At 36.1% G+C, this 22,406-nt stretch overlaps 1 protein-coding gene across 5 annotated transcripts in view; it reads left to right on the forward strand.

Annotated features, from left to right (window-relative positions):
- The window catches only part of MAGI2 (membrane associated guanylate kinase, WW and PDZ domain containing 2), a 1,419,055-nt gene that overhangs the window by 971,181 nt on the left and 425,468 nt on the right, over positions 1-22,406 (forward strand). For all 5 annotated transcript variants that reach the window (XM_058297943.2, XM_058297944.2, XM_071215009.1 and 2 more), the window contains one exon: positions 12,582-12,792. In XM_058297943.2, the coding sequence (XP_058153926.1) occupies positions 12,582-12,792 (211 nt within the window). The remainder of the gene's footprint in view (positions 1-12,581; positions 12,793-22,406) is intronic.

The following is a 22,406-nucleotide window of genomic DNA, read 5'->3' on the forward strand; positions in this document are numbered from 1 at the left end:
GGGTTTAGTTAACACTTCAATGAATACAGTCTTCAAATGGCTACATGTATAGGACACCCATATATTTGTCTTCCCCTCCTTACCACCCATTCTGGCAACACTAAAAAAAATATCTTTACACATTCACAACATGAAGGCATCGAGCTTTGAAGAAAAAGAATTGTTACACCTTTTATTTGTGATCTGTCATTCCAGATATAAAAAGAATATTGGACACTGATATGAGGTATGTTTGTTCAAGGTACAGATTTGCCTTTTTCTTTTGGTTATCATTCATATAGCACCAAAATTTTGATTCATAAAATAGAATTTTCTCAAAATACTAGCCATAATTAAATGTTACCAAAATAAAACTAAGACATTCTGTTAGCCTTCAAGTTTGATATGAGTTTCTTTTCCTTTTTTAAACTGTAGTTTATCCTTTGAACTATATATTCCTTTTTTTCTGTGACCATATTTAGGCAAAGCCAGTGACCACTTTTAAATATGTAATTTTCATGAAGATCTGCCACTATTATCAAAGAGAATTCAAATAAGGTGTATGAAGACTCATATTGTGTGTTTCCTTTTTGTGCTCATAATTACAAAGGACACCTGGTTTTGGCCCGTATCTCCTAGACAAGCCATGTAATAATCTTTAAGTGTCTCAGACAGATCAGAAGTATTTCTCTTTCTGTCATAAATCACCTTGGCAGTGAAAAGCAATGTAGTACTATCCTTAGAAATGTAGTTCTAACCTTATCAATTAAAGAAACTACAAAAATAAAACTAAATCATGATGGTAATTCTCCTTTAATAAATTCATGCAATGTGGCCAGGTGTATTCATGTATGCATATAATCTCTAATCCCAGAATAATAATATGCTTATTTTTGGATGTGATAATGAAATTGAGAGGGCTTAAATTGCTTGACTGAAGTAACAGTTCGCTTAGTGGCAGAGTTGAGATTGGACCCAGGAATACCTCATCTCATCCTCTCTCCACCACATCTCCCTAGGCTGTTAACCAGTTTAAGGGCAAAGTAACTCCTGACCTCCATAAGGTAAATCCAGATCATGCATCTTGGTTTATTCAAATCTACAATGTATTCGCTTATATTTGTCCTTCACTGAGTTCATGACAGCAGTGTAAGAGCTAATGTTTGCAAGGATGATCTAATCTTACCTCTTTTTAGAGAGTCGGTCTTTAAATTGATATTTAAAATTCATATCCCCAGGAAACCTTCCCTGACGTGAACCTCATCTATATGTAGACATTTTCCCCTCTGCTTATCCTGTTAGAGTTGACATTTAGTCCCATGGATTTAACTACTATAAATTTAACTGCAGCCTTCACTGCTCTCCTGTGTTCCAAAACCATATTTCTACATGCCTTCTAGACAGCTCTACTTCAGCATTTCTTCTGCAACTTAAATGCAGCACATCCTACCCAAACTCTTCTCCCACAAAACAAATAAGCAAACCAATTCCTAAGTCTTTTACTTGATTTCTCCAATTCTGCTTTGCACCCAGATATCTCTCAGTCATGGTTGATGCTTTGTCTCCCAAGGTTTGAGATATGTTATCAGGCATAAAAGATCACCAGACCTTTTGCTTTCACACTGTCCTTCCAAATATCACTGCCCCATCCTAGATCAGTTTTCTCATTTTATGGACCATTAACTGATCTACATGTCTCCAGGCTCTTTCCCTACCAAATTACTTTTTATCCCAATCGAGTGAAGATTCTCAAACCAACATTGGTCATATAACTATCGTTTTCAAAACTTGGATGAGCTTCTGTTTCGACTGGTTCAAACTCCTTGGGCAACCATTCAGGTTTTCCCTCATTCGAATGCATATCCCTGTTAGCTTTGCTCCCGTTACTCCCCCATGTAACTCTCTACTCTCAGCCACATCCCATACTCACCCATTTCCATACTCATAGACACCTTCACCTTTCTGATCAGGCCACCCTTGAGCCTATTCTTTTATTCAAAATCTATGAAATTATTTGATATCTCTTAGGAGTTACTTGTCAGTTCCCACAATGCAAAGTTGAGACTGTCTGTCTCTGAATTACTGCAGTACAGTTTACGGTTTTCATTCATTTGGGAGGTACTGGTTAGCTTAGTACTCTTAGGTAACTTTTCATCATATGCATGACTGGCATCCCTACATGTATTGTAAGTATTGCCAGGACAATGACTATTTTTACTTTTTGGTTTACCTGTCTCAGAAATTGCATATATTTTTTAATATTTTAAGTACTCAACAAGTCTTTTATTATGTTAACATTAAATTTTTAATTTTAGCCAACTATGGCTGACCTCTAAGAGAAAGTCAAAGTTCTACCATATAAAGATAATTAGATTCATTTCCTGCTCATTTTTCTCTTTTCAGTGTTATCAACACACAGTGCTTTCTAAATTTGAAAGATATATGATTGCTGACCCCACAATCCTTAGAAATTTGTGTGGTAACTAAAGAAAATTTTGCAGAAACTTAGTTTTAAAACTATATTCTTAGAGATGAAAACCATTTCATATCATTAACTGAAAATATCAAAAATAGATTATTTAATAGATAAGTAGTTTTTAAAAGATTGGACTCTTCTGAAGAAAAAGGAAGGCCTGTGAACTATAGCAAATTTGGTTAAGCTTTCTTGTGTTTCTCTTTTTTCCTGAGTTACACACTAAATTTTGGGAGAGTAATTCACTATTACACTGTAGCCTCCCTTCACCGGCTATGGGTAAGCCTAGTGCAAAGAAATACAAATGCACATATATTTTAAAGGCAGTTAAATCTCTATGTTAACACACACACACACACACACACACACACACAATGCCAGGAAGAACAGGGCCCATGAGAGCTACCTTCTCCAACAAAGAGAATACAGTATATGTACACAGAGCCGCCTTCTCCAGGCTCCTAAGCCCGCAATTAGTGCAAATGAACTGAATCTCCCAGAGAGCAAACAGAGTGTCCCTTATGTGATCCCCGAGTGTCCTCAGCAATGATCTCAGTTCACCAGTAGGGTCCCGCATCCAGGTCCTGTGCAGCTTGGCACGCTGACTGTGCACGCACCAGTCAGTCCTGGTCCTGTGAATGAGGTCCTGTCACTGCCAGAAGAATTATGTCCTCCGTCGTGAATCTCGCTGTTTTCCTAGGAATAATGGCCCACTCTGAAACCACCCCAAGGCCTATCCCCCGTATATTATTGTGTAGGTTCACAGAGACTGTGATTTGTGTATCCACCCAGATCATTATCTTTTTTTATTTTTTAAAGAAGCTTAATTTTATGATCTTGTTCCCCAACAAAGACATAACTGGGTTTTCTCTCTCCAATGGATGGGAACATTTCTGAGGCTATTTTAAATTAGCCTTCTAAAATTAGATGCTCCATTTATCAATGAGGGGCATTGCATCTTTTCTTCAAAGGATTATATGATAGTTAAAATGGCTGCAATTGTAAAATGCTCTGAGTATCTTGGAGTGACTACAAAGTACTGATAATCACTTTAGAATTTGTGTTTATGGACTTTATTATTAATTGTAACTGCATCATTTTTAAAAGAGATGAAATCATGACAAGTTTCAGGAATGTCGCCTTAAATCAAGGGAGACTAACTTTTTGATTAAACTGAAAATGATGCATTTATGTGAACCTCATCGTGCCCTCTACCTCATTTTCAGGACCTTGCACTCAACCTCTGATTTTCACCCTGTGTTCCACTCTCTAATCTCATATTTCTTCTCACAGAAATGATTATAATTCTTGATGTGAAATCCCAGCTACGAGATTGGTTTAGTTATTTCTGGCACAGGGCTGGCCGTTCTCATGGAAGAGAGAAGGTCTCTGGCTAATGTGCCTCTGCACATCCATTCCCTCTCCCTGACTATCTTAAGAAGAGTATTCTCATCTCTTTCCTCCTAATTCTTGCTTTCATCTGAATACCTTGGCTTCAATTTGGCCCCAAGGAATAGCACACTTGAATTATCCAGATCAAGCTAACGTAAAGGCTTCCTCCTTTTCTCTTTCTGCCCCTTGGAAGTTTCCAAAATTTCAGAAGGTAGTGTTATGTTTCATATAGTACCATTTTTCTTATTTTTTTTCATTCCAGAATTTGAAAGCAAGCTCTAAGACGTACTGCACATACATATGCTATGATTTATTTCATATCTTGCTTCGATCTTTGAATATTTTCAATTCTTATCAGTTTCTCTTGCTGCTAAGTTTGTGGGGGATTTAGAGGCCATGCTTCTGTATGAAAGGTATTTTTAGAATCCATTACAATGTAAAAATCATATAGCATTTATAATTCCAGAGCTGTGAAGAGTCGTCTTATGACCATTATTCCAGTCTACTTTTATTAAAATTTTAGAAATTAAATTGTGTAGAAGAAAGAATATATTCTAATTAAGGCAATTATTCTCCCCCGTTAATGGAAAATAATTCCCTTTACCATACTTTCTAGTGATTCCATTCTAGTTTTTAAAAAAATTATTTTAGGATGCTTTTTCCTTGAAGTTTTCTTCTGATACAGCTTGAATTTTTATTTTCCTAAGTTTTGTATTTCACAAGTTATACTCCAAATAACTTGTAACCCCTCATGTGTGTTATATACAGATGAAAAATAATTTTGAGATATTAAGGATGCTCTCTTAGGAACTCACATTTCCCTGGTTAATACCCTGAATAGATGAGATTCAATTTACTTATAAACATTAGAGATATAAAAATCATTTTGTTACAGGATTGGGAATTTCTGCTTCCTCAATTGATACATCACCTCAAGAATCAGAAGCCACAAGCTTGACTTCTTTTGATCAAATACCTACATCGATGCAGGCGGCAACTACACAACTGCCTCCTTTCTAAAGATATAATGTTCTCTACTTTTCACTGCACGATATAAAATCTATAGAATGGTCGTGATAAAAAATCAATTACAGGAATATTTTTTCTTGTCCAAGTATCAACCTTGAAGGGTTAGTTCATTTATAAGAGCCTGTGGTTCGATTTTAAATAATAACGTCTCCTTCCAGCAGGGAAGCAGGCAACATGCTCTGAAAAGCCCTCCAACCGCAATACAATAAGACCCTGGATCAATGAAACAAACATACTTTTTGATGCAGTCGCTGGATTTGCAAAAAAGCAAGGGAAATCTTCAAGCCTCGCCACCTCTACTGCTACCACCAATACCACAAATGGCCAGAAACCAAAGTGAAGAGCAGGTGATTGTAAACAGACTTGAAAGCCAACATTTCTCAAATGGGAAATGAGAAAACTAAGCCTCAGGCTTATAAAAGATTGGGGAGCTACTCCTCTGATTTTTCTTTAAAGCAGTAGTACCCTGAAAGGTGCAAAAGTGATACCAATTTCATGGCTCAGTCATAGCCCCTGGTGTCTGGAATCAAATGCAAAACTCTGTAGGAAATACTAGAGGGACTGGGGGAAAAAATGTGTGGTTTCTCCAGAATTATATTTCTTCTTTAAATCATTTAATTCCACTGCATTTCTCAGTTGGCGTTTACAAAAGGAGAGGAAAGATTCAATTTATGCCAAAACCTTTTAAATTAATGTCACCTATATATTTTATTTTTACAGACATTGTTGGATTTTTTAAAAACACCTAAGATCTTTAAATTATAGAAAATTGAACACACTTCTTTTTTCTGTAGGGAAACATTTAGAATGTTTGAATGATTTAACTACAAAATTTATTTAAAATAGTATATGTAATAGAGAACAACCAGCAAGATGGTGGTGGAGTAAGGATTTCCTAGAGTCAACTCCTGCTACAGGGCAGTTAGTAAACATTCAGAACTCTCTGAGATAGCTGAAGCACCTGTCTGGGGACTCCAGGAGTCCAGAAGAGCATCCTGCCACATCCTGGAAGGAATGGAAGGAGAAGACTGCCCATCTGCAGAGAAGACTCATATGTAGAGCGCTCCATGCCCCGGAGGCCAGTGCCCGTCCTCCACTAAAGGCACAAGCCAACTTGGGAGCTGTTCTAAAGCTAGCATTGAAAGCTCCACTTCTCAGAAATGGGGAAGGAAGAGACGGTTGGGCACCAATTTCAGCTACTGATGAGTAAATTCAGCAGCTAAGTTTACTGAGAACAGCTGAAGTTTGAGCCTGTCCACGCCAGAAAGAGACCAGAAGCTGCCATCTTAACTCCATGCCTGGCACAGGTGAAGCTGGGTGGACTGAAAATCACAGTGCTGGTGGGGACCAGCTTCTTTCCATCCAGGTCAGATTGCAGCTCCAGCTTAGGCTCCAGTGCCACCTCCATCAAGGAGGAAGCTGCAGGGACCTGTGTTAGCCTCTCCGGGAAATTACTGTCCAAGCCACGGAGGCTGGTGATTATCCTATTCTGGCAGCACGAGCTGCCCCAGGAGCTATTCTGTGGCTGGAATTGGAAGCTCCATTTCCCAAAAACAGGAGAGAACATGGTTGGCTGCTGATTTCAGCTACTGTTTGGTAGACTCAGCTGGCTAAGATATAATACTGGGAACAGCTCGGGTGTGAATCAGCCCAAGTCAGAAAGAGGCTGGTGGCTGCCATTTTGACTCCACCCCCAGTCTGAGGGGAAGCCAGGCTGACCAAAAATCTCAATGATGGGAGAAACAAGTTTCTCTCACCCAGATCAGCCTGCAGCCCTAACCTAGGCATCAGCCCCACCTCTGGCAGGGAGGAGGCTGGCAGGCCATGCACCAGCCTATCCAAGTAACTGCAGGTAACTATGACTGGCACAGACTGAAAACTGGAAGTCTATCAGGGCAACTGCAGTCATCATGGACCCGCACTTCAAAGATTGCTGCCCACCCCCACCGCAGGCAGGGGAGAAAGGGGCATGAAGTTTCATCAGTCTCGCTGAGCAACTACAGTCTAGGCCTGTACTTGGATTATTCCACACAGGTGTGACTCTGTCCCTACCCCTGGCAAAGGAGAAAGTTGGGAGAAGCTTCATTGGTCCCTGGCACAATGAGGGCAGCTTGAGCCTCCACCTTTTACAACACCAACTATATCCTTGGCTCCTTCTGTACAACCAGCAAGGGAGAAAGGATAGGAAACCCTAAACTAAAGAGAAAACCTGCACCCAGAATAAATACTTTACTAAGCCAAATGCGAAAACACCAAAAAAAATTACAATCCATACCAAGAAACAGGAAGATATGGCCCAGTTAAAAGAACAAAATAAGCCTCTAGATGACATAAAGGAGTTGAGACAACCAGTCATAGATGTTCAAACAAATCTTCTTAATAAATTCAATGAGATGGCTAAAGAGATTAAGGATATTAAGAAGACATTGGATGAGCACAAAGAATAATTTGAAAGCATATGTAGAAAAATAGCAGACCTTATGGGAATAAAGTGTACAATAAATAACATTTTTAAAATGTTGGAATCATATAATAACAGATTTGAGGAGGCAGAAGAAAGAATTGGTGAACTTGAAGAAATGGCCTCTGAAAGTGAACATACAGAAGAACAGATGAAGAAAAATGGAAAAAAATTGAACAAGGTCTTAGGGAACTAAATGATAGCAAAAGGTCTGCAAACATACATGTCATGGGTGTCCCAGAAGGAGAAGAGAAGGGAAAAGGGGCTGAAGGAATATTTGAAGAGATAATGGTAGAAAATTTCCCAACCTTATTGAAGGACATAGATATCCATGTCCAAGAAATACAACATACTCACATCAGAAAAAATCCAAATAGACCGACTCTGAGACACATGCTTATCAGAATGTCAAATGCCAAAGACAGAGAAAAAATTCTGAGAACAGCAAGATGAAAGCAAAGCATAACATATAAGGGATACCCAATAAGATTAAGTGCTGATTTCTCACCAGAAACCATGTAGGCAAGAAGACAGTGGTCTGGTGTATTTAAGATACTACAAGACGGAAGCAGATTTGGCTCAACTGATAGAGCAACTGCCTACCATATGGGAGATCCAGGGTTCAGACCCAGAGCCTCCTGACCCGTATGGTGAGTTGGCCCATGTGCAGTGCTGATGTGCTCAAGGAGTGCTGTGCCACACAGGGGTATCCCCAGTGTAGGGGAACCCCACGCTCAAGGAGTGTGCCCTTCAAGGAGAGCTGCCCTGCAGCCTACCCAGGAGTGGTGCCACACACACGGAGAGCTTCTGCAGCAAGATGATGCAACGAAAAGAGACACAGATTCCTGGTGCCACTGACAAGAGTGCAAACGGACACAGAAGAACACACAGTGAATGGACACAGCAGACAATGGGGGGGAGGGGGGATTACATAAAAAAAAAAAATAAGATACTAGAAGAGAAAAACTTCCAGCTAAGAATCTTATATCCAGCAAGATTGTCTTTCAAAATGAGGGCAAGATTAGAATCTTCACAGATAAACAGAAACTGAGAGAATTTCTAAGCAAGAGACCAGATTTTCAGGAAATACATAGAAAATATGTGTGCTGGAGCCTGAAAAGAAAACAGAGGAGAGAGAGGCCTGGAAGAGAGTCTAGAAATGAAGATTATATCAATAAAAGTAAAAGTGTCAAAAGAGTGATGAAAATAAAATATGACAGATAAAATTCAAATAATTAAGCAATGAAGTAAAGCACTTATATTCAAAGCACTTCATTAAGCAATGAAGTAAAGCACTTATATTCAGAAAATTGCAACTCAATGTTAAAAAAAATAAAAAAAGCCCTAAGTAACTGGAAGAACATTCCATGCTCATGGATTGGAAGACTAAATATGAATAAGATGTCAAATCCACTCAAAATGATATATAGATTCAATGCAATCCCAATAAAAATTCCACAAACTTTTTTTTAATTGAAAACATGATTATCAAATTTATTTGGAAGGGTAATAGCCAGAAACACCATTATAAAGGAAAAGCGAGCCCTCATCTCCAGACTTTAAATCATATTACCTAGCTATAGTGGTAAAAACAGCATGGACTGGCCTAAAGACAGACACAATAGACCAATGGAACCAAATTTATGGTTCATAAACAGACCCTCACATATATGATCAAGTGATTTTTGACTAGCCTGTCAAACTCACACAGCTCAGGCAAAACAATCCATTCAACAAAAGGTGCTGAAAGAATTGGATATCCTAGCCAAAAGAAGGAAAGAGGTCCCCTATCTCACACCTTTTCCAAAAATTAACTCAAAATGGATCAAAAACCCAAAAATAAAAGCAAGAACCATAAAACTTCTAGAAGAAAGTATAGGAAAATATCTTCCAAGACCTGGTGGTAGATGGTGGATTCTTATAAGAGGAAGACTGAGTGTACTACTGATGTTTAATGTATGTGGAAGTTTTAATTAGCTTTGCTGTAATAGTGTGGAAAGGTATAGAGTGGATGGTAACATACAGTGAGTAACAGCTAGTTTATAAATGGGGATGTGATTGAAAATGGTAGTCTAAGTTATGTAAATACCAATTGATAGAATGCTTGAGAATAATCTAGTAACTGGATAGCACAGTAAACCAAGAGAGGGGTGAGAATTGTGGTTGATGGTACAAATGGAAGAGTGTCCTTTGCTAGCTAGAACAAATGTATATCACTACTGCAGGGTGATGGGAATGTGGAGAAGCATGGGAAAAATACAGCTGGAGTGACCTATGGACTGTGGTTAGTAGTAATAATATTCTTGCATCTACACAAAAGATGTACTGTGTTGATACTGAGGTAGTATGGAAAATGTGAGCCAAATGTACACTATGGACATGGTAACAATCAGATATTATCTTTTCTGTAGCAAATGTTCCACCACAGTGTGGTATGTTGATCGAGGGGTGTTGTTTGGGAATTCTGCACATGTGCATGACTGTTTTTTAAGTTTACAACTTACATCATAAAAAATATATTTAAAAAATAAAAATAGGGTAGGTTGGGGGGAAAACACACCAAATGTAAGATAAGGACTATCATTAGTAGTAAGAGTTTGTTGATATTCTTTCATAATTTGTAACAAATGTCTCATGACAATGCAAGGTGTTGGTGGAGGGTTGTTGTATGGGACCCCTGTATGATGTTATGCATGCTTGCTTTGTAAGTTCACAACTTTTACTATACACTTAATTGTTTATGTATGTTTATATATAAATTATGTATAGATAATAATAGGGTTGGTTGGGGGAAAATACTTAGGTTAGTAGTAATATTTTGACAATGATCTTTAACCATTAGTTGAAAAGGTTTAACAACAATTCAAGTTGTTGATGGTAGGGTGAGTTATGAGACTCCTTTTTGATGTTATATATGTTTGTTTTGTAAGTTCACAACTATTATTATACTCATTTTATGTTTATGTATGAGTGCTATACTTCAATAAATAACTTTAAAAATATATGTATATTATATGTAATAGAAATCAATGGTAATGATAGCTAACATTTACTGAATACCTACTTTATCCTAGTAGTTCATTGTTCTAAGCACTTTATAGACATGTCGTATCTAATCATCATAGATAGGTAATGCTGTCAACCCCATTTTACAGTTAAGGAAATTCAGGCATTCACAGGGTGATTGAATAACTTGCTCAATATTGCAGTATAACAAATTCAAACCGAGGTGGTCTGATGGCAGCCTTAGCAATTTCCTGCTTTTCATGGAGAGTGTCTGGTGCTATCTGAGAATTGTTAAAGAAAAAGTTATTAAAAAACCTCAAATTATTCCTATTCTTTCTCCTTATCATCTTCAAAAAATGTTCGTTAATTCTTTTTTTCCTCAGCTTAACAGTTCTCTAGCCATGCCTACTTCCAAAGAAATAATATGAAATCAAGGAGGAAAAAAGATATTTTATGTATCACATAGCCATTAGAAATATGAATCATTGAGCACTCTTACAAAGTAGAACAAATTGTGGAAAATCAAGTTTTAACAATTTTAAGGAATAAAATCAACAATATCCTGTCTAGTTTAAAAACAAATCCTTCATTATTTCCCCCATTTTGAAAGATGATAATTACAGAAAGTTGAAGGTTAACTATGTATGCATAGACCATGTGAAATGAAAATTTGGTAAGATATAAAATAGGTATTCTTCTTCTTGAAATTGTGTATTTCTCAGAAGGAAAGGCTCACACATGCAACAGGAGTTGGCACATACGATCTGGTTCTTTCCCTTCTTTTATCATTAAAAGTGTTTTCTTTTTTAATGAGTAAATTCTAAACTAATTATACAATACTAAACATATCTGATTTTTTAAAAAAATTAAGCCACATACATAAGATATAACCATCCAAAATGCAGCAAAGTTAACTTCTGCTTATTTTTTTTTAATGTTGAGATATGTATAGATATTAAGAAGTTGTAAAGTTTACAGAAAAGTAATTCAGAAAACGTAGAGTTCCCATATCTGTACCCTATTATTAACACCTTGTATTATTGTGGTACATTTGCAACAACTGATTAAAGAGTATTGTTATAATTGTAGTATTGACTATGGCCCATGTTTATATTAGTATTCATTGTTTGGTTGCTGCTTTCCTTCTTAATCAGAGAAGAAAGACATAATCACATTATCAAAAATACAGCAAAGTTAACTTCTGTTGTTCTTGTTGAGCAGGGAAATGAATATGGTATAGCATGTCATAGTGATTGTAGTCTTGCTGATGGTAAATACTGGATCAATGGATTGCTAGATGCACTTCCTGATATGCCATTTGAATCAAATTTACCTTGACAGTGCAGTATCTGGCTTAATGCCTGACAGTTATTTAGATTTTCAATAAAACAATTAATTAAAGCCATTTCTTGGTGATGTAGGAACTATAATGTCAGTTTCTTCTTTCACTAACTGTTAAATGTTGGAGTTCCTGAGATAATGTCTTAGGAAATCTTATTTCCACTTGCTACACTGTCTCCCCAGAAAATTTTTTACTAATTCTTCTGTGTCATTGGATATCCCTTATCTTACAGTGTTGAAGTTAGAATTTCAACACAGATATCACTGGGTTAAATCAAGGTTTTGGCAGGGCTGTGTTCTTTTCTTGAGACTCTAAGAGAGGACATGTTTCCTTACTTTTGACAACTTCTAGAGTCCATCCTGATTCCTTGGCTTATGGTCCCTTTCCTCTCAGCCACCATTTGCCTTTTTCAAAGGCACCGATATTAGATCTCTTTGACACTTCTTCTGTAGAAGATCACCCTCTCATCTCTTCCACTTGTAAGGACTCTTGTGATTACATTGAGCATACTTTAATAATCCAGGATTATCTCCCCATCTCAAAGTCCTTAATCGTATTTGCAGAGTTCCTTTTGCAATGTAAGATAACCTACTCATAGGCTCCAGGGATTAGGGCATCCTTTGGAATCCATCATGCTCCCTACCACATCTGTTGTGAGATGCTCCTTTCATTTCATCGGTCTCAAACTCTAATTCAATAATTAGCAATAATTAGTTCAAGGATAGATAAGAATGAGGTGGGAAAATAAAACCAAATAGACCTGGTGATAATTTTCAAGGTTATTAGCAATTACACTTTTCCAAAAATATTTCTTATTAATATTCCTAGAGCATTTTATTTGTATGCATATACCACATTCTTTCAGGAGTGACTAACCACGTGTTCATGTTCTCTTATAGAATCCAGTGAACATGAAGACAAGACTGCAGGTGCCTCAGGAGAAACACCCTCCCAGCCTTATCCTGCACCAGTGTACAGTCAGCCTGAGGAGCTGAAAGAGCAGATGGATGATGCAAAATCAGCAAAACCAGAAGACAGTGAGGACTCAGACCCATTGCCTGATAACTGGGAAATGGCCTATACAGAGAAGGGTGAAGTCTACTTCATTGAGTGAGTTTGTACATTTCCTTTAACATTAATGCCAAAGAATACGCTATAACTGATGTAGCAAATAGAGATGTGATCAAAAGGAAACAATTCCACACACAATTTTTACATTCGTAACAAAAAGGCCGCTCTCCTTGAGATGTCATTATTGGTTTAGAAATAGCCTAAATATTATGGGTAAGTGTTTATTCTACTCTCTAAGGCCCCCTTATATTTCACATGCAATACGATACATCATTTAAGTCAGATTACCAGAAGTGTCCTCCATCATGCTCATGCAAGGCTACAGCTATTTAGAGCAAACTGTTTGATGGCCACAAAAGACAAAATTTTAAGCATTTGACCTAAAGTGTCAAGTGTCAATGAAATAATTTGTTTTGGCATAGTTAGTCATCCTCATTTTTATTAGTCCATTCTACTTTTTACATATCATTTTCATGACTTGCCAAGGAAACCCAAATGCTAATTCTGAACTCCCTAGTGGCATTCACTCAACCTAACCTTATCTTTCCTTTATGACCTTTTGTCAAATTTTGAATTTTTCATGTATTTTATAAATAATAATGTCCATCTTTCCCTTTATCTTCCAGAAGTAGAGCAACTTTTCTTAAAAGGAACTCCAAAATTAAAGATCTTAACACAAAATTAAATTGATGATTTGCATAAGACAATCAAAATGTTCACTAGAAAGAAAAGTAAATATTATAAATGAATAAACATTATTCTCTCAAAGTTGTACAAATCTTGAAAGAGAAAAAATAATAGAAACTGAAGTTTTTCATCTGATGGTTAAAAATATGTAAACTCTGATGATTCAAAAAGTTATTAAAAGTATATTCCATTTCTCAACATGGAGTGATTTATGACTTGGAGCTCCATAGGCAGAACTCAGTTGTGAAATTGAAATGTTACCACATACCAATATTTAATTCTCACGTGAAATTGGAAACTTTGATACTTGTGGTCAAGGCATACATAATCATGATCAGGTAATTACTTGGTGCTCTGCTTGACTTCAACATGGATGAGAAATGCAGTGTTTTGCAGAAAATGAATCACTAACATTCAACTTTTGGCAAATCTTCCAAGTTTGAAAAAGAATAAAGAATAAGAATATCTTCCATTATTTCTTCTTGTTAAAATTGATGTCCTGGAGACATCTTATGAATTAATTGGAAAAGGAAAATTGTATAGAAATTTGAGAAATATGACTAATTTCAAATCTCTTAAAAGCATTGATATCTAGAAATATAATATTGATATTGATAATCAAAGGAAGGCATCTGTGTAGACCAGAAGTCAAAATATAAAACCTTGAATGTGAAGACATTTACTGACCAATAATTACTTAATTATTAATGTTCAGAATAAGGAGACTGATGATATGAACATTTTTATTAGGTAATACACGAGGAGTAAGGCTATATCGAAATAATAATAAAAACCTAGCATGACAAAGTGATAAAAGTAAGAACTGTTTCCTTGGGATGTTTCCAGTGATGCAATTTAAAAACCTTCTTTCTTTGTGTTTATAAACTGTTTTCTTTAAACAGTATTATGTTTCGGGATTGTGGAGGAAAGGGACTTAGGAAGACAGGTATATTAAATGATGAGGCTCTGTTGCAAAGATGAGGCTCTGTTGCAAAGGTTGCAAAGATTCCTAAGAGTGTATCCCTGCTCTCAATGTATTGTCAATGTTGGGGAAAGGAGATCGCTATAAACAATTTGTAAAGGACTAATTTCTTGGTTTGTGTTATTTTTAGAGAAGGATAAGCAAAGCCTAGGTTTAAGTAGTAAAAGGAGGCATCATAGGGAAAGTCAGATAACATGGACTTGAAAAGTTGGTGATCTTTAGATAGAGCAGTCTGGGTTTAAGAATTGTCATTACAAAGGCCCAGTCCCTGACGTGTTAAGGACAGTGGAGAAAACCCCTGGCACTGTTAAAGAAAGCGTGTATTAGTTGGTTAATCCTAGGGAATGACTCCCTAGTTTGGATTTTGCTAGGTCATTTGTGAATTTGAAATGCAAGCAGAAAAAAGTCTTGTCCATTTGTTTGTTTTTGTGATATTTTTCCTAAAACTGGCAAGAATGATGAATGGATAGGTTTAGGAACAGAGATGAGGTGAGGTTAAAATATAAAGGCAAAAAATAGGAAACAATTTCATTTATGGTGAGTAAACTGGTGCGAAAGGAGACCAGAGATTAAGGAGAAGGAAAAAGTTTAGAGTGAAAGCTATAGTGTGAGGAAGGCAATTAATGTAGATGGTAGGAGCAAATGTGGGATGAGACTGGCCTTCTTAAGGAGGTTACTCTGCAGAATGCTGGCATCCCTCTACCTGCCCTTCCTCCTGGACCAGTTTGGGCTCCACCGTTCTTTCTTCCAAAAAGGTAACCTGTGAATCTCAGGACTCAATGTGATGATTTCAAGTGTGATAGAGCGGTACCCCTTTGGTCTGGCCCCTCATTTCCACACAATTCCCACAGGTGCTTCAGTTTCATTACTCTCTGCTTCCATTTCAGTCTGTTTTACTTTATCATCAGTTTTTGCTGATTTTTGCCAGTTTTCACTCTATGTTCTAGAACAGCCTTTCCTTTCCAAGCCATATTTGAGAAAAAATCAACTTTTCAATCCTCTGTCCTGGATTTGTGAGTACCTTTGCTATTGATATCACAATGAATTCTTATGTGGAAAAAACGCTATAAAATAAAAGCCCCATTGGTGCCTTGGAAACGGATATGGTAGAACAGGAGGCAATAACAGGGAGGAATGTGCTTGGGCAATAAAGACCTTATTAGGAGCTAAGCCATAATGCATCCCAGAGGCAGTCATGAAGCAAAGTCATGTAAAAGAAATCACTCTGAAAAGGGAATGTAGAGTACTGTAAGAAGAGTAAAACAGTGGGAAAAGTAGAAGAGAAGAATTAACAGAAGAGATTTGTGAGATAAGGAGAGTGAAAAACATTCTGGTGCAAATACTGTGAGAGTCACCTGGAATAATGGAAGTCTCCCTTGGCAGGTAACACCCTTCCCTTTATCAGACTTCACTGAAAAAAGACAAGGACAAAACAAAACCAATGAAACAGAAGTAGGACCCTTTGGTTCTGTGTATAAAATTTAAAAATATATATATTTCTATATTTTTTAAAGAGGGGACCTCTGCCTATGTTGAAATGTTGACTTATGTATGTATGTATGACTTTATATATATATACACATTTATATATACTTTTTATAAACGTGAGTTTCAAATTAAGGTACCAATTATATTTTTTGTCTTGTCTTCCATGTAATAATGTTTGAAATATTTATGTATTTACTCATTATTGAGAAGTAGTTTATATAGACTAATCCTTTAAAAGATCTGCATTTAAAAGATTAGACTTTTTTTTGATGTTTGTTTTCAATACTGGTGAACACACGGACCAAAGATGTTTCCCACACTCTTCAGAACTGTTTCCTTTAATGAATGATACCAGATTCCTTTTATTTTTTTCAATGATATTTAATAAGAAAAGTGCATAGCCAACAAAGTATTTTTAAACAACATAATTTTAAATTGAGTGAATGTGCTCTTCCAAGCATGCTTTAAAGTATCAGTAATGTCTTACATTTAGTGATTTTCCAGTTTCAAATGTGTAATATCACTTAGAACCAGTAGTTTCCATGACTCAAAACATCATTAGCTTTAATATTATATTTTAAAATAGAATGTATATTAAATATAAATTCAAATTAGTAATAGTAATTACTATATATTCATAACCTACTTTTTTCACATTGTGTTCAGATTACCTTAACAATAACAGCTGATACATCTTCAACATTTACATTGTGTTCACTTAATCCTCACTTTAGGAGACCTGAGTCTTAAAAGTAATTTGCCCTAGATCATTTAACCAAGAAGTGACAAGGCCAAGATTCACTGATTCCATTTAATCAACAGATAATCATCAAGCACATAATATGTTCAGTAATCATTTTAAACCCTGGGAATATAGTAGTCAAAAACCCAACAAAATTCAGACTTTCATGAAACATAACCTGGCTTCGGGGTCCTTGCTTAATCAATTTGCTATGGTGCCTACTTTACACATATTACATCATAACCATCCTATAAAGTGCTAGATTTATTCCCATTTTATAGATGCGATTCTGAGGCAACCTTGGACACATTAAAATTCCCAAGGTCAAATAGCTCTGCCATCCAACAAATCTGTTCTCATTATCCCATACTACCTGCAATATATAAATAAACATGAATTAAAAAAACAAACAAACAAAAAACTTTTATATTACAAATAGTATTTGTTTTATAAGCTATGGGCCAGAAATTCACTATTCTAGGGGTTAAATGTGCCGTAGAGAAAAGGTGTCAGAGGGTTAATCTGGATTGACATGCTCTGGGAATCCCATTAAATTACTTCTTTGTTTGAGAGTCAATTTAGTTAGTGACATAAAAGAGACTGCTCTTGCATTGGCGAAAAACAAAATGACAACAAGAACCTATTTGTTTACTACCATCTTCCTGACTGGCAGTGAACACTGTGTCATCTTAAATAATAGATTTTTAAAAGCCGGCTTTTGAAACTGAAAATCACATCTGTGAAAAATGACTGTTCATAGCTTCCTAAATCTTTGTCAGGGCTGAACATACTTTTGAATTCAAAACAAAACACAATTAGTCTATGTTTCTTGTGTTGCTGTTCCTAAATCCCCTTAAATAAAAAGTAAATCACCAGTTACCACTTGCAATGGAGTTAACACTTTTCATATTTGAAAAATTTATGGAGAGCAAAGTAAAATAAGTGTTTTGGTTTTTTTTGTATACAGCAACACCAGCATGATGCCTTCATAGTCTATGTTCATCATATCTCTGCCAATGAAGAAATTTGGTCTTGGCTTGCTTTTTTATAGTTTGTAGATATAAGAAATGTTTTTTTAAATATTTTTTTTCTTGTGCCAGTACAAGATCCTGGTACAATCCTCAGAGAGAAAATACATATACAGCACATAACCACAAAATCCATAACAATATTTACAATAAAACTCCTTTGTATAATGTTTTCTAAACACTTGAAAGACAATATGATGGCAAGCTCATGTATATATAGACTTAACGAAAATTTTAGGATTATTATTTAGGAAAAAAAAACTGCTATAGAGGTCTTGAACTTTTTGTGTGGATTATCTATAAAATAGAAAAAATATTTAGTAAAACAATTGAGTAGAATCTTGAATGAAAAAGCCTCCAGTATTAATCATCAGATATATATATTCTTTGTCTTTAATAGTCCTTCACTGTGTAATGATGATAAAGGGAATAGAAGGTCTTTTGGGAAAATAATATAATCACCCTGAAGGTTTTATTGACTATAACATAAAATCTAATCAATTTAAACACCTTTAAAAAGTAAAGGTTATTAAAAATACATAAAATACAGTCAATATTTCTATGGTATTTTTTACCCTGAACTTCTTTGATGATTACAATTGAGACTTTTAACATTCACAGACATTTTGAATTGCTCATTGGACTCTAAAATATTTACCTGTACCTTGCTCACCTTGCTCATTCTCTTATTATTCTTCTAGTGTAATATTTACAGGATGAAAATACAGTTATTTATAAGTTAGAGATGGAGCTTCAGAATTGGGTTTTTAGGAAGACTTAAAATACAATGTATTTATCATTGTTTTATATGTTTTACTGTTTATTTTTAGAGAAAATAGAACAAGAAAGGGGTATATTCAATAATAAACATTTCTTATTCCACTAGTAAACTTTTGGTTAATGAAAGAAAACACTTTTCCTATTTGTGCAGTACTGAAAATGTTGTTTGGTTCCATGAGGGAGTATAAAGGAAGAAAAGAAGTTGTAAAAGGAAGCACGAATTAAAAAAAATGAGTGGGAGGATGTCTTAAAATTTAGGTTTGAATTTGGTCACTGTTGAAGATCTACTTGTGTATAACTAGAAACTGCAAAGGAGTTTGTACCCTGACTGGAAAAGTGATAAAGTAAATGAAAAAATGGAGTGAAGGACACAGAGTGTGGGCACAATCACGAAAATTTTAAGTTTTGCTTCTAGTAAATACTCCACCTATTGATAGCATTTTTATTAACTATCCTGATTCTTTCTGTATAGGTTCTAAATCCTAATATTCATATACAGATTATATAAACCCAGTTTTAAAAGACTTTATTCTAGAAAATACTCAGATTCAAAAGAAGAAATTTTGATTAGAGTGTTATCTGAATAGAGAATTCAAGTCTATAAGGACAAAAATTTTTCCAGTGTTATTACCTGTGCCCTTCAGTCATGATACACTCTTTCCTCTCTACACACATGCATTTAAATATAATACACACTAAGTGCAAGGCATTCTAATCTTACAAAGGAATTAAAGTAGTGATTACTATCCTCATACAGTAGGTGAAAGTCTCAGTTTCTAAACCATTTGACAAAGGAGCTGGAAAACTGATCCTTGATTACCAGCTAGGGATTAAATTAAACACCTAAGTATAAAATTCAATGTGTTAGGTTCAGTATGCCCCTGTTTCAGACCATAAAAATGCCAGGCAGGACTTGGGAAACAGGTATATTGGGTTTAATGCTAGCTCTTTGATTCATTAGCCTCTCTCAACATTGTTTTTCCATTTGTAAAATGGAGTTAATAATACTCAATCACAAAAGCTGATTAGCATTAAATGAGGGGACGCATGTGAAAGTTCCTAGCTCAGTCCCCGACATAGTAGGCAATCAAGAAATGTTATGAGATAGTGAGAATAACTTTGCATTGGTGTGCCATAATGTCAGTAGCTTTTCTTGTTGATGAGAAACATGCCCTATGTGTGATTGTTTCCTAAAAAGATAAAATGTGATTATTTAACCTACTACTTTTGTCAGTTGGCAAAGGTTAAGCTTACAAAATGTACCAGAATTTCTGATCCATTACAAGTCAGCCTATCACATGAGTTCAAGGACATTTGATGTAAATTTAGACTAGAATTACAGAGTTGAATTTCACTCCTGGTTTATTGTATTCCTCCAAGTAAACTCAGTCTGTAGTTTAACATCAGAGAAGAGTTTGGGATATACCCATATGATAAAGAACTTTTAAAGATTTTGTTCCGGATATTTCAATATATTGACAAACTTAAATAGCTGTTGACTTAACTCCACTTAATCTCTCACTTTTCATGATGATCACATTACCTTTATCCATAGAAATATAAAGTAGTATATTATTATGACTCAGAGTTCCTAGAAAACAGCTTTCCATTCCAATTGGAAAAACACTCCATTCTTTATAACGTTTCCCCAGCTAGAAAAAAGAAAACCCTTTCTTTGCAAATGTAGCCTATGCAAATAAAATGTAAGAGTATTTAATCTTAGTATCTTATTTTCCTGTCATTAGTGCCACAAACGATTTGGATAAATGCATATATAAAAAACTGGTGTCATACATCTGAATCTGCCCTATCTTTGAAAATGAAAGGACATCACCTCTCTTTCAAACATGAGGAAAGGTAGCATGCAGATTGTTAAAAATCCTTCGATGATCCCAATTTGTACTCAGTTTCCTGCCCAACTTTTATTTTTTTTTTTTTTTGGTTTTTATAAAGGGTATTTATTTGGAGTAGGAGCTTACAGATACCAGGCCATAAAGCATAAATTACTTCCCTCTCCAAAGTCAATTTTCACGTGTTGGAACAAGATGGCTGCTGATGTCTGGGAGGGTTCAGGCTTCCTGTATTCCTCCCTTCCAGGGTCTTGCTTCTCTGGGTTCAACGTTCCTCTTTTCCCAGGGCTTGCTTCTTTCTGGACTCAGGGTTCCTCTCTTCCCAGGGCTTGCTTCTCTTTCCTCTGTGAGTTTATTTCCCATGGCTTCAGTTTACAGCTTCAGCATCAAACTCCAACATCAAAAACCCTCAACTCTGTCCTTTGCCATGCCTTTTATCTGTGAGTCCCCACCCCTTGATGGGTGGGGACTCAATGCCCTAATGGCATGGCCCAATCAAAGCCCTAATCATAATTTAATCAAGCCCAGGTACAGATCAGATTACCAACATAATCCAGTATCAATTTTTGGAATTCATAACCATCTCAAACAGGTACACTCCATTCTCTGAATTCCAAAAAGACATTACAATATTTTAAAAACCTCAAATCAGTAACAATGCAAGTACTAAGTCATATCACAATTAATTTAAAGAAATACAGTTTGTCTTGGGTCAAAGTCCCGCCTGGATGCAGACCTCTGAAATTAAAAACAATTTATCTCCTTCCAATATACAAATGGACAGACAAAGGAAAAACGTTTTCATTACAATAAGGAGAAATTGGGAGAGAAATATGAGTCGAAGTTTCTCTACAGTGCAGGGAATCCTCTGTTTAATTTCAGAGTCTGAGAGTCATTCTTAAGGTGATGTTTTTTCCTTCTTGGTGCCTGAAGGGAACTCACCCATTCCACATGCTCGCTCAATGGCCATTTTCTTGATTCCACCCTCATCAAGTATCTGTGTCTCGACCAAGCTCCAGATCTCATGCTTGAAGAGTGTGTGGGTGGTTGCCACACCTTACCCAATCTTTGGATTAGAGTTTTAACACACCCAGTACAGTGACATGAAGACAACATTTCCCTAACCTTTGGGATACAGGCTCAATCCTCTTATAGCAATGATTTGACTTCCTGGCCTTCCCTACCCTTTGGCATACAGGCTCAACCCACTTAGAGCAGAGTTGACCAACTGGCCTTCCCTAATCCGTGGGGGACAGATACTCCTCTCTCAGACCTGTGGGGTGCTGACCTTAACTGCCCTAATCCTTAGGGAATGTGCTCCACCCTCTCTGTACCCTGGGTACCTGCCCAACTTTTATATTCAAATGGAATTTTTGAGGTTTAAAAATATATAATTTAAGGTAAGTGGAAAAGCCACGTGTTGCATTGTCTCTCAAATGCATTAAAAATATCATCTCTATAAGGCATCTTAAAGGAGCATACAAATTACAAATCTGTGAGAGCCACTGTGGAGAAATACCATGCTGGATCTTCATGTGAAGTTTAGACAATTACTGTAGGTAACTACTACCCACTCTTTTCAAGACCATTTCAGAGAATCAGCTAAAAATGCTCTTAACTGTAAGAGACTCATTTTGTCAAAATGTATTAAAGTGACATACTATTAATGCTAGTTCAGCCTAAAAAAATCATCCTGTAATGAAATGTTTTATATAAACTCAGGATAGCCTGGAGAGTCACAGTTCTCTCCTAAATTAACCAGTTTTTGAGACTGACAGGGTGTGGCATAGAAATGGTAATTTGATTTTCTGCAGTGGCCCTTATTACTTACCCATTGATCTGTTTGCTTTTGTGACAGTGTCTAAGGGACCTAGAATTGACCTCCAGAGTCTGGGAAGAAAAGCAGAAGAGTAGGTGTCAGTAAAAAGTAGGGAAATTAATCTAACTTGCCCACCTCTAAATCTTTCTACCTCCTAGAAACATAGACTCTCTACATACTTTGAACTGAGGTGTACCTATAAAGAGCATTTTTAAAGTGACTATTTCAAACTGAGATTAGCAAACACCGAACCCTATGCCCCACTTATCTTCACACT

Source organism: Dasypus novemcinctus, chromosome 5 (assembly GCF_030445035.2).
Source record: "Dasypus novemcinctus isolate mDasNov1 chromosome 5, mDasNov1.1.hap2, whole genome shotgun sequence".
NCBI classification, from domain to species: domain Eukaryota; kingdom Metazoa; phylum Chordata; class Mammalia; order Cingulata; family Dasypodidae; genus Dasypus; species Dasypus novemcinctus.